Consider the following 12,922-nt stretch of genomic DNA (forward strand, 5'->3'; position numbering starts at 1 on the left):
GTACGGGTCACGCGATCATTGAAGGGAGCCATTTTTTAATGAAAAAAAATTCTTGTTTGTGAACTTGAGCGAAACTTTGGAATATCATAAATACCCGATTTTGATGAAATTGTCAGTGTCATGCTTGTTTGATTTTTCATCTTTTTATTCAAACCAGCTTTTTGTTGAGGTGCATTTGCCCTTTAAGAATCTAGTTTTAACGATGTGGTTAAAACATCACCTACTTAGTGATGAAGAAAAGCTTCTCCCTGGGTTTTGTTTGGAAACGTCCATTTCCATCTTCTGAGCAGGACTCTCGCCAAAACCTCATGAATTCTTTAAGCTTTCCTGCCGGTGCCGAATTACGAAAATAAGCCGTCATCGTCAAAAAGTCGGCAAGTTTGTCCCCCAACTCCGATTTCTCGTCAAATAAGCCGTGACGTCCCACTTTGTATATTGAGCTCGAATCGGGCCACTTTGTATCCTTCTTTTTCATGATAACATACGAAAAAACTACAAAATGGCGATGGTACAAACTCTAAACTGAATTGCTAATTTAGTACCTAAAGAACTTGTAGAGTGACTGAACTTCAGGGTGATGATAATTATTGTAATTCCAATTCAAACTAAGAAACATAAGCACTCCGAAGTACAGTCACGATACAAGCTATGTAAGCGCTAAATTAGCCTTTCATGTTTTATAGTGCATTATATCATACATTGTACGACATCATTCTAAATAATAAGAACTATAATGGATAACCCAAAGCATATATAAAACATTATACAATTAAAAGAAATAAAGTAGATTGGCATAAATGATTGATTTCAATATTATTTTACAAGCAACAATAAAGCTGAAAGTTTTAAATGACATTGTATTGTACTTTTTTCCGTCAAATTAAAACAATAAGAATGATTTATATTTACAATTAAAACAAAAGGGTTAGTAAAAAGACAAAGTGGTTCGAAAAATAAAGATAAGCTTTCAGTTTCGTTTAGAAATTGAAAAAGGTTGTGATTGTTTTATTTCAAATCGCAAGTTTTTCCCCAAGTCAAATACCGAATTAGATTTTGTTTCAATTGTTTCAAATTGTCGGTCTGAGGTTCTTTTTTTGGGGGGGGGGGTGAGCAAATGATCTTTTGCTGCATATCTCACTGTTAAAGCATTGGGAGCTACTTTCAAGTGTATACACATTCCGATCAAATTCCGATGAAAGACTATTGATAAAGTACATTCATAGACATGCGTACAGGTCACCCGATCCCTGAACGGGGGCCATTTTTTAATGGAAAAAAAATCTTGTTTGTTTGTGAACTTAAGCGAAACTTTGAAATAATACCCGATTTTGATGAAATTGTCAGTGTCATGCTTGTTTGATTTTTATCTTTTTATTCAAACCAGCTTTTTGTTGGGGTGCACTTGTCCTTTACGAATCTAGTTTAACGATGTGGTAAAAACACCACCTACTTAGTGATGAAGAAAAGCTTCTCTCCAGGTTCTGTTTGGAGACGTCCATTTCCACCTTCTGAGCAGGACTCTCGCCAAAACCTCATGATTTCGTCTACCTTTCCTGCCGGTGCCGTTTTACGAAAATACGCCGTCATGGTCAAGAAGTCGGCAAGTTTGTCCCCCAACTCCGATTTCTCGTCAAATAAATCAGTGACATCCCACTTGGTATTCAGCTCGAATTCGGACACTTTGTATCCTTCTCTTTCAGCCAGCTGAACGACTTTAAGAGTTTCTGGTGTATCGGTATAGCGGTCGAATGCTGGTAACCATGGGTTATTGTCGTGTGTTCGATAAATCAAGTTCGGTCCTTTATAACAAGAAAAATAAATAAATATGACCAAAAAATAATAAGCAAAGGTGTTATGTTGTTGTTGTTTTGTGTGGCTGCTTTTCACTATTTTTACCAAAAAAACAATATATTTTTAATAATAAAGATTCAAGACAGCATACAAGGTGGACGTCCAGATACTAACCTAGAAATGAGTCACTGGTTAAGGATAATTACCATTGGTTTATGTTATTTTGTCCAGGCAAAACGTATTATTATTAGAATTATTGAAGAACCAGATGCAAATAAGAGTAAAGGTCATGATGGTATACATCCAAAAGTAGTAAAAAAAAATCTGCCTTTGTATTATCCCAACCACTGTGCAATATAGTTCCCCTCTCAACTTGCTCAATCGCACATTGTACAGTTCCAGATTCTTTGATACTGGCCAAAGTTTAACCTGTCTTTAAATATGCATATAAAACTCATATGAATAATTATAGACCCACTTTTCTGCTTTCAGCCTTTTAAGCAAGATCTTTGAATAAAATATTTTTTGATCAGATTATGACATATATTGACAAGAATAATATACTAAATGAAATACATGTGGGTTTAGAAAGAGACACAGTATTCATCATGCCTTTTTAGATCTTACAGAAATAAATCGCTAAAGTTTTTGAAAATAACAACTTTTTATTGTACTTCCTTAGACGTTTAAAAGGCTATCCGACTGTATGGATCGCCGTATTTCAATTCAGAAAGTATGTTTCTATGGCTTCCGGTGTATTGCAAATGATTAGTAATTATTTATCTAACAGAAAATAGTTTGTTAGCATTGGAAAGCCAGATATCAAATATGTCATAATCCTACATGAGTTAGTAAACATATCTACAAAATTAATCCCTTTTCAATGATATTAACTTGAGAATCGATACTTAAATGTGTTTATTAAACAATTAAAACTGTAAATTACAGAAAATGTGTTTTGAAATTAATTTCAATGCAACCTTTCTAGGATTATGACATCATTAACATCTGGATTCATTAATTGCATTCATGCCTTACTTTGGCGGAAATCAAAATTTACATGGCTGCAAAGAATACCTTCTGATCATCAAAGCGTAACACATACCACATTCATATGGTGTCAAATTGTTTGGGAAAAGATATTCTTTCATGCCATATCTAATAATGATGTGTTCATCATAGGCGGATCCGGGGGCGAGCCCCCCCCCCCCCCCTATTGGCGGAGAAAAAAAGGGGAAGAAAGAAAAAAGAGGAAAAGGAGAAGATGAGGGAAGACTGAAAATAAAAACAATCTTTCATGTCACTATATAACATTTTCGCTCGCGCTTCGCGCTCGCATTGCGTATTAGGTGATTTACATATCTTGCTCAATATAGAGCTTAAAATATAAAGTTTGAAGATCAATATGCAAAACATATTTTAGCTCTAAAATCGAACTTTCATTATTTTGTTTGATTTAGAACTTGATTTTTAAAAAGTCCCATGTAAGAATGTACGTTTTACGGCCTGAATACTAATATTTTCTGCGCGCTCGCATTTTGATTGGTGAGCTATGTATATCTCAATATTAATTTATGACGGTTTATAAAAATAAACTCGGCTTGCGATTTGCGCTCACATTAATAATTTAAAAATGTAATAGCAGCTAATGCATCCAATTCATAATTACAAAGGTACTTTGTACTTATGTTCCAAAAAATGTTCCGATTTCAGGCCATAATATCAACAAATTTTGCGCTCTCATTGGGCTTATTAGATTAGTAAATAAGATATTAATTTAATAATTGAATTGTCCCTTTTTCAGAATGGAATATCGAAAAGTTTCATCCCGCGCTTAGGAAGAGGAATAGGAAGATAATCATTATTTTCATATGACATAATGTCATTTGAATGTCCCAGTCCTATGTCAAAACTCAAAGTAATAATAATGAAAAATATCAGCTATTTATTAAGTGCGATCCATATCCACCTCACACTTGTCCTAAAAAGTGCTTGAAATATAAAGCTTAACTTGAGGCTTTTTCAGATTGGAATATCAAATATTTTAAGCTCGTTTTATTGATTTTCTCTTGGCCCTTTTTGCAAAAGCGCCAGCAGTCTTCAATATTTAGTTTGGCCAATGGAAAATGAATTATTTAATCGTACCTTGACGATCATACGATCAGATAATTCGTGTTTCTGATTTTGAAATGGAAAAGGAAATGAGAAATGCCAATTTTCTATTTCGTGAAGGATTTATTTTTCTGTTTTGCGTTCAGGAAAATGAAAATTTCAATTCAATTTTGTGTTTTTCAAAGGAAAAATTAAAAGTGAAACTATGTAAAAACGGTAGTGGAAAAATGAAACGTTTTTCTGTTTCCCTTTTTTACATTTTTCATTCTTGAAGCAAAATATCGAAATGACCGTTTCCCGTTTTAATTTTCGATGAAGAAGAATCATTTTTTTACTCAACATTTCGATTTTGTTTTTTCCGTTTCGAAATCAAAAATACGGATTTCTAACAGTACCTTTATGGGAAATGTGGATTTTATTCAAAATAGCATGCAGTCCAAAGCGAAATGAACATGAATTGCAAATTAAAATAATCATCAGATATCATTAATTATATCCTACATAGATTGAATCCTGTATAGTGATTGGTTCAAATAGCATCATGTGACCGAATATATTTCAACTATGAGGTTGTGTGACGTCAGACCTCGATATATTTTTTGATATATCGAGGTCTGACGTCATTATTTCAGAAAACTGGATATCTAGCTAAACTCTCAGGCGTACCGGCCAGCGCGCTCTCTCTCCCGGTCAAGTCCACCGATGCGTCGGCGCAGGCACAAATTTGCGTTCCGCTGAGCGCGATTGCTCGGAGAACAGGTAATTCAACTCAAGTAACCGGACTTTGCAAGCTCAGCACATAAATTTTGGTTATAAATCATTAAAAGAAGGATATAAAACAAACATATCAGGCTTTTCATTCGAAAGCATAGTGGGAATTATTATCCTCTGTTTGACGGGCAAAACTACTATATTTCCCTCGGGGCTTCGCCCCTCGGGAAAAAAAGTAATTGCCAGACCAACCTCGGATAACTAATTCCACTATACTGTCTCAAAGCCTGATATATTTGTTTAATATACAGTATGCAACATTCTGTGAGAAGTTCGGCCTAAGCTTACATCGCTTCATGATTTATACTATAAAGAGAATATCCCATTTTGAGTCCAAATGAAACGTATACAAGACGTCCTTTTTTGCTAAAACAACGCTTAATACTGCGTAATTTTTCAAATAAAAACATGATACATATACACTGTAGTCTAGGTGAATGGTGAAAAAATCGGAAAAAGGTACAAGCATGAAAATTGGCACAAAGGTAGAGTAAGTTATCCTAAACATTTTTAGCAGGGGGTGCCAACGTGAGTTTCCCAAATATACCAACGGTTACTAGGTAACATATTTACCTTAGTAAGCGAGCTTTATTGAGCTTGACGAACAGTTTCACAAGTATTATGTCACATAAATTTTTATCTAAAGCATATTTCTTTGTATCACAACAGTTTGATCCATTTATTCATAGCAACGGTTTCTAATGGACCTTTTCGATAGCAACAATAGTTTATCATAGTTCAGATCAGTATTTACTCAGAAGAGCTCAGAAATTAATTTTGGCCCATAGATTCCTTATGTAATGAATGTTTCCATAGGTAGACCCAATGAGCACCAAAGCGAATGATGCTAGGTAACATATTTCCTCAATAATCAATACTTATGTGTTTTATGATTATAATTTTTTTAGCCATGTGCACCGCATCTTTTCTATTTAATCATTAGTACATTAATCACAACAACCCAGGAATATGTATATCATGTTTATCCGCCCATGATAAGTACCAGTTGCTAAGTAGCACGTTTTCTGCAACCGATTGTTAAAAGCCGTATGGTAAGATTATTAATGCGTTTAAGAGGTACTTATACTAGTAGATGCTTAAAGGGGTGGTCCAGGCTGAAAGTATTTATAGCTTAATAAATAGAGTAGAGTTCACTGAGCAAAATGCCGAAAATTTTGTCAAAATCGGACAACAAATAGCAAAGTTATTGAATTTTAAAGTTTAGTAATATTTGTAAAAACAGTCGTCATGAATATTCATTAGGTGGGCTGATGATGTCACGTCTCCACTTGTTCTTTTGTATTTTATTATATGAAATTAGGTTTATTCCAATTTTTTTCTTCCAAGAACTAGAAGAATTGGATTGACAACTGATTTAGTGCATTAGATATTTATTGCTGCAACTTATTTCATTACAAGGGAGACATTTTATTCACACAAGTATGAAATAATGAAAAAAATACAATTTCATGTAATAACATAAGAAAACGGAAAGTGGAGATGTGACATAATCAGCTCGTCTTATGAATATTCATGATGACTGTTTTCACAAAATATTGCTAAACTTTAAACTTCAATAACTTTATTATTTGTTATCCGATTTTGATGAAATTTTCAGCATTTTGCTCAGTGAGTTCTACTCTGTGTATTAAGCTATAAATATTTTCAGCCTGGACCACCCCTTTAAAAACGTAAAAGATTGCAAAAACCAAACTACCTCCTGATATGGTTTATATTTCCAAAAACGATGTCTACGGGGTCCATGTTATTGGCATAATGATACTTGTTGCATGTTAGAAAACTCACCTTCAAAATAATCTTTCTCCATTTGGAAACCATAATTATTAGGAATTAACCTAAACATAATTATGTACAAGATTACTAGTAATCATTGTTTAAATTATTTGGTGGCTTTCATAATAATGGGTTATTTGTTAATGTTTGTTATTTACTATATAGTTGCATGCTTATCAATGAATGATAATAGACCACATGATTACTTATTTGAGCGATTGACCATAAAGGGAAAACTGATCAACACTTGTAACATCAAGAATCATAAGACTAGAAACCGTTGACATTCTGTAAATTTTGTGGCTATTTCCAAGGAGGCCCTATTAATCACTTTTAAGACCCTGTATACGGTTACAAGAGCTGACCAGGAGGTCATGGGTTCTAACAGCCTAAATATCTCTGATCTTGGAGAGGTGAAAGAATGACCGTCAAGAATTGATTCAGTCAACTAAGTTTAAAATCATTTCAAACACCAAAATATCGCCAGAATGTAATTTCCAAATGAGTGCTTGCATGGATACCATTTTATACCTTGCTAACAGTAGTCGGTCGCTTGAAAGGCTTTGGTTTTACCCCCACCCTTCCGTAGCCTGCAATTAAGATATTAGTTCTCCATGCTGTTCCCGGACCTAATGCTTCGTGCAGGAGTTGATTTTGACTTGTCATTTCCGTCCCAAGATGTTTTGACTTGGATCAATCCTGCGCAGCTCCGGGATCTATCAAGAAGTGAAAGATCTACTAGAGTTGATTTGGATCATTGAGTTCCGTTTCCAGGCGTGTTGGTCTCGATCCTGCTGCTACATGATATATAGTGTCTTCTGCAGAAGTTAATTTTGACCTGTTAGTTCCGATTCCAAGTTTTTTTTACCTGGATCAATCCTGCAGCTGAGGTGTCTATCATGACGTGAAAGATCTTGCCAGAGTTGACTTAGACCGATCAGTTCCATTTCGATTGGCCTGGATTCTGCAGTTATATACGATTCATCTATCTCGACTCAATCCTGCAGAAGTTGATTTGGACCTGTCAATTCTATTTCCAGGTAGTTTAGCCTGGATCTATCCTGCATCTCCAGGATTTATCATCACGTCAAAGATCTCACCAGAGTTGATTTGGACCGGTCAGTTCTGTTTCAGGCATGTTGTCCTGGATCCAGCAGCTCCGTGATCTGTCCAGTGGCGTAGCTAGGATTTTTTTCCCGGGGGGCACTGGGGGTCCTTGCTTTTTCAGGGGGGGCACCGGCCATTTTCCGGTGTGTGTGTATGTGTCACAAGGACGGATTCGACTTTCGCCAATAGGGGACGGGGCCCGAAATTATCTTCACCTATATTTTCCTCGATCAGTCAATTCTTAGTTTTATTCTTATAAAACAACATAAACATGAAGTAATCTCATATGCCATATAAAAAGTGCGAGCACGAAACGCGAGCGATTTTTTTTTTACTTTCATGTATTTTTCCTGAAAATTTAATTTTCTGGGCAATGTTATGTGTGATCCTGAACAAGATTCGTATGCAACTAGATGGTTACTGCGACCGCCATTATATTTCAATAATGCGAACGCGAAGCGCGAGCAAATTTATTTTGACATTCCGACCTAAAAATTGGTCATTCTAAATTTTTCATTAATAAATGGGATAGGTATGTAACTAAACAATGGATGCGAGCGCGAGCGCGAAGCGCGAGAGGAAAAAAAATGAGATTTTAGACCTAAAAGCGGGACACTCTATTCATATTTTGTAAATCATAAATAGGATATAGTCAATTGGGTATCATTAATAATGCGATCGTGAAGCGTGAGCAGACAATTATTGATATTCTGATTTCAAACTGGATAATTTAAGTACATTTTAAATAAAGAACATGCAGGCTATCGCGCATGTTTTATATTTAGACCTAGAATCTGGGCATTCTGAATACATTTGTTTAATGGAACATTATGGAATACACGTAGACAATATGAACTTGGCAATTCAAACAGTGTGACCACGCAGCGTGAGCTTGAAATGCTGATATGTAGACCCTAAAACGAACATTTTACAGAGCACATAAATCTGTGCATGAAAAAAAAATAATGAAAGCTCGATATCCGAGCTAAAATATGTTTTTTATATTGATTTAAAAATTTGCTCCATATCAGCATATTGAGCAAAATATGAATCTCATCGAACAGGCAATTCTGGCGAAACGCAAGCAAACATTTTATATAAATTTAGTAACATGAAAAAAATTGTTTTTTAATTGCAAGTCTTCCCCTCACGTTATTTCATCCACTCGTATTCCTCCTCTTATTTTCCCCTTCTTTTTTCTTTCTTTCTTCTTCTCTTCTTTTTTTCTTTTCTTCATTCTCCCTTTTTCCTTTTTTTTCCCCGACAATTTTTCCTGGGGGCACCTGGGGGGGACACACCAAATCTCAGTAGCTACGCCACTGGATCTATCATGACTTGAAAGCTCTTGCGGAAGTTGATTTTGACCTGTCAGTTCCGATTGCAGGTGTTTTGACTTAGATCCTGCAGTATATAGATCTATCTTGACTTTAAAGATTTTGCAGGACATTGCGCAGCTGAGTTCGTTTGTAATATCAGGTTGTCTGGACGTGATCCATACTCGGCCACAGTAGCATTTAATTATGATATGCTTCTTCCTTCCATATATCTCCAATACTTCTTGCCATGTCCAAATCAGATAGAAATGATTCTGCTGGTCTGCTGGTGGCACTATCACTTTGTCTCGCAATATAATTTCCTTATGGGGAGAAATGTTTCTTACACTTCGATTTATGAAAAATTCATCTTCCCATCGAATAAGATGATGACTGTAACTTTCTTGATGTATTCATCTGTTGCCTCTAATATATTTTGTCGAGTACAATACATGATTCACAGTGGCTTTACCTTCCCCTACTTATGATTAACCAAGAAAATCTTTACTTAATTTTTTGAAAAAATATATGCCCAAATCTTAGAAGGCATGTGCGACACAACTAGTATACGTTCGATTCATTCGCTATATTCGTACTCGAAGTCCCAAGCTATTGGAAAATGTGCAGTTATACATTATTTATCTTCATCATCTAGAAAATATTGTAAAATATCTGTAAATAATGCAAATGACTCTACTGCCCAGCATTATAATTAAATAAAAAAAATACGTACAGTGGCAATTGCTTCTAAATCTAAAGTATACTAGATGCTGAAATATAATGGGCAATGAAAGTAATCTCAAGCAGGCTTGAAGCTAAACCAACACCTTTACACTGAGCTTTCCAATCATACGTTTTGATTACCTGGTAATACAATATACTGCAGTCGACCGCTTCATCTACATGATTTGTAGGATGCGGCTTTAGTTATTAGTGTCAATAAGGCCTACAGATATCTTCATTTCTCTCAAAAGATTTTGTTGTGATCACAAAATGTAGTCCTTCGTTACATATTTACAAGTCAACGATGCCTGGGCTGTTTCAGGTCTGCTGACAATGCTTCAATGCTATACAAGGAACATACAGTCAATGATGCTTGAGGCTGTTTCAGGTCTACTGTACATGATATTCAAGTCATTCAATAATATCAAACCTTACTGACAAGTATGTGAATATTTCTCGACATTACATCCCAATGAAGCGATTAGTTCATATCAATCAAATTTCAGCTTCCCTTTGCCCTCAACGGTCAATGTCTTTCCCTGTGTCCCATGCCACATCCACTTCAATACCCTCTGTCATTTTCATAACAGATAATTCATTAATAGTACGCGCATTTAATGACCCAGTAATTATTTTTCTGTGTGTTAGCTGTGTCATGTATGAGTAAAAAAAAGTATGAAGAAAAATAATGAAATTATGTACACCGAAATTAGGTACGTTACCTATTTATATATGATTATTATGCAGATATTTTTTTGGACTGCATCTCACTCTTTTGTATGTATGAGATATTTATTTTAATTCCAAGTTTTATTCTTCGACCAATGTTCTAACCATATTCTCATTAAAACATTATGTCCAAATTTTGTATTCAGGAATATCATCTATTGTTTCTATGGAAAATATGTTACTTAGCAACTGTTGCTATACATGGTTGGAATGTTGCTTGATATGTGATTGTGAAATTGGCGCTTAGGAGTCAACACCCCCAAATTGGTGGCTGCTAAGGTAAATAAGTTACCAAGCAACTGTTGCTATACAAGAGAGATCAGGTTGGCAACCGCAGCTAAAAATGTTCAAAAAGTGTTCAAACCTACCTGCTAAGACAATGACCATAACTCCATTATCTTTAAGCATTGACATCAGTCGTATGAAGGTCGCTTCCAAGTCGCCGGTATAATACAGCGAATGCACAGCGCTAATTAAGTTGTACTTGCGATTCACCAGGGGGCTTTCATCAAAGAATTGCGCGAGAGAGCCAACGAAGTAATGCGATTCACAATCTGATTTTATATCGGAACTCCAAGCCTGCGTCTCGGCTTTAAAAACTTTGAATAAGCTTTCATTAGGTTCCACCGCTACATTTTTGATCGATCTGAAGTGAGATCCAAGACGCTTCAAGAAGTGAAACTCACAGTGGCCTGTTAAGGAAATATTAGAATGCTTTATTTAAAGGGTACACTATAGGATAAAACTATGATTTGAATAGAGAAACAGAACTGATAATGTCATCAACATCGGACATGGAATGTCAAAATTACAATATTCTAAACTTTTTTGATTGTGACATTTAAACAATATGTTTTTCATCACTTTATTGTGCGAAAAGTAATAAAGGAACAGTATAATGTTACAGTTACTACACACGTCCTCAAAAATGCGATGAGCAGAATGGGAGTGGGTCCCCGTCCCCCCCCCCCCCCCCCTCTCGCCCCATGTAAATCAAGAATCCGCCCAGAGCCAGAGACCCATACAACTCTTCAAATCGAGCCAGAAAAACGATGAGAAACAGAATAATATTACTTGCCTTCACCAACACCGACGCCTAGAAGATTAAATTGATCTTCTGCTTGGAATACGTCAGTCATCTTCTTCAAAACAATGTTGTCGAAATGTTGAGCGACTTCCTTCAAAACAACGTCTTTCTTCGCGATCTTTGAGAAGCCATTCCGATAAACGTCATGATAACGATCAAGATCATCATCGAGAAGTGTCAGACGAGACATATTAGTAACTGAAAGTTAAACTTTTTCTCTTATTTTGTACAATAATTTGTTGGCTTATTCTGCCCGATTCAGCAGCAAAAGAAGCTACAAATATGTTTTCGGGCTGTGCTATGCAGCTATCATGGGCCTATTCTTTTTTATTACACTCCACAAAGAAGCAAAAAATAATATACAATGAATGCGATCGAGCATGATAAAGCTTTCGGCCATGAGATCACTCAACCATGCAAATAAACATGGTCTTATTTACAAGCCACGAAAGGTTTAACAAACATCCTTATATTGATTATGAAAAAAGATTGATTGATTTTGCTGAATTGTGATGGCCAAACATTTGAATACACAAAGTATTGGTTTTGATATGTTAGGACTAGGTATTTGGATGTAGTAGAATTAGTAGTATTAGTAGTAGTAGTGGTAGTAGTAGTAGTAGTAGTAGTACATGTTGTAGTAGCAGTAGTAGTAGTAATAGTAGTAGTAGTAGTATAGAACTAGTCGTAGTAGTAGTAGTAGTATATAGTAGTGGCAGTTGCGGTAGTAGTAGTAGTAGTGGGGGTAGTTGTAGTAGTTGTAGTAGTGGTATAAACATGGTCTTATTTTCAAGCCACGAAAGGTTTATCAAACATCCTTAATATTGATTCTGAAAAAGGATTGATTGATTTTGCTGAATTGCGATGGCCAACCATTTGAATACACAAAGTATTGGTTTTGATATGTTAGGACTAGGTATTTGGATGTAGTAGAATTAGTAGTATTAGTAGTAGTAGTAGTAGTAGCAGTAGAAGTAGTAGTATTAATAGAAGTAGTAGTAGTAGTAGTAGTAGTAGTAGTAAGCAAAAGCAACAGCAGCCCGGGGGGCACTCGACAAAAAAAGTAGTGGGTATATGGGCCGCTGGCGATACAAAAAACGGGGGCCTTGGAGCGGGCTTATTTTAAAAAGGTCCTCGGAATGGGCTTCGGAACGACAAATGTTTGTGAAAACGGGGGTCCTTGGAACGGGTCGCCTGCGTGTGATTGCGTATTCACCCCTATCATGCCTATGGAACGGGCACGTGCATGCAGCTAGCGCGGGCGCCGAGTGCGCTAGCGCAGATGCGATGGTCGGACAGCGCTCTGCCGTCGCTTTTCACCAAAATTGCGGCTCATTGACATTGCAGCAGATCAATATGGCTGGAACGTCGTAACGGAAAATATGCGAAGCTTTGGAGCGGATTTCTTCCTTCTTTTTTTCTCGATAAGAAGAAAATGCTATGCTTTGGAGCGGCTTTCTTCTTTTTCTCAATAAGACATAAATGCTATGCCTTG

The 12,922-nt window shown here is 36.0% G+C and overlaps 1 protein-coding gene across 1 annotated transcript; it reads right to left on the reverse strand.

Moving 5' to 3' along the window:
* Positions 1-1,107: 1,107 nt before the first annotated feature.
* Positions 1,108-11,804, reverse strand: LOC121420231 (histamine N-methyltransferase-like). Its single transcript, XM_041614793.1, has 3 exons — positions 11,419-11,804; positions 10,709-11,032; positions 1,108-1,799 (listed from the first exon to the last, which is right to left on the reverse strand). Exons 1-3 carry the CDS (start codon positions 11,615-11,617, stop codon positions 1,447-1,449), a joined length of 876 nt encoding a protein of 291 aa, XP_041470727.1. The 5' UTR covers positions 11,618-11,804; the 3' UTR covers positions 1,108-1,446.
* Between the last annotated feature and the right edge of the window lie 1,118 nt (positions 11,805-12,922).

The sequence above is a fragment of the Lytechinus variegatus genome, chromosome 8, assembly GCF_018143015.1.
Source record: "Lytechinus variegatus isolate NC3 chromosome 8, Lvar_3.0, whole genome shotgun sequence".
NCBI classification, from domain to species: domain Eukaryota; kingdom Metazoa; phylum Echinodermata; class Echinoidea; order Temnopleuroida; family Toxopneustidae; genus Lytechinus; species Lytechinus variegatus.

Coding starts and splice junctions, on each gene's coding strand:
- LOC121420231 (XM_041614793.1), bottom strand. CDS start 11,617: ATGTCTCGTCTGACACTTCTCGATGATGATCTTGATCGTTATCATGAC. Junction 11,033..11,418: donor AGGCGTCGGTGTTGGTGAAG/GCAAGTAATATT, acceptor TTTCCTTAACAG/GCCACTGTGAGTTTCACTTC. Junction 1,800..10,708: donor TATGGTCATTGTCTTAGCAG/GTAGGTTTGAAC, acceptor CTTGTTATAAAG/GACCGAACTTGATTTATCGA.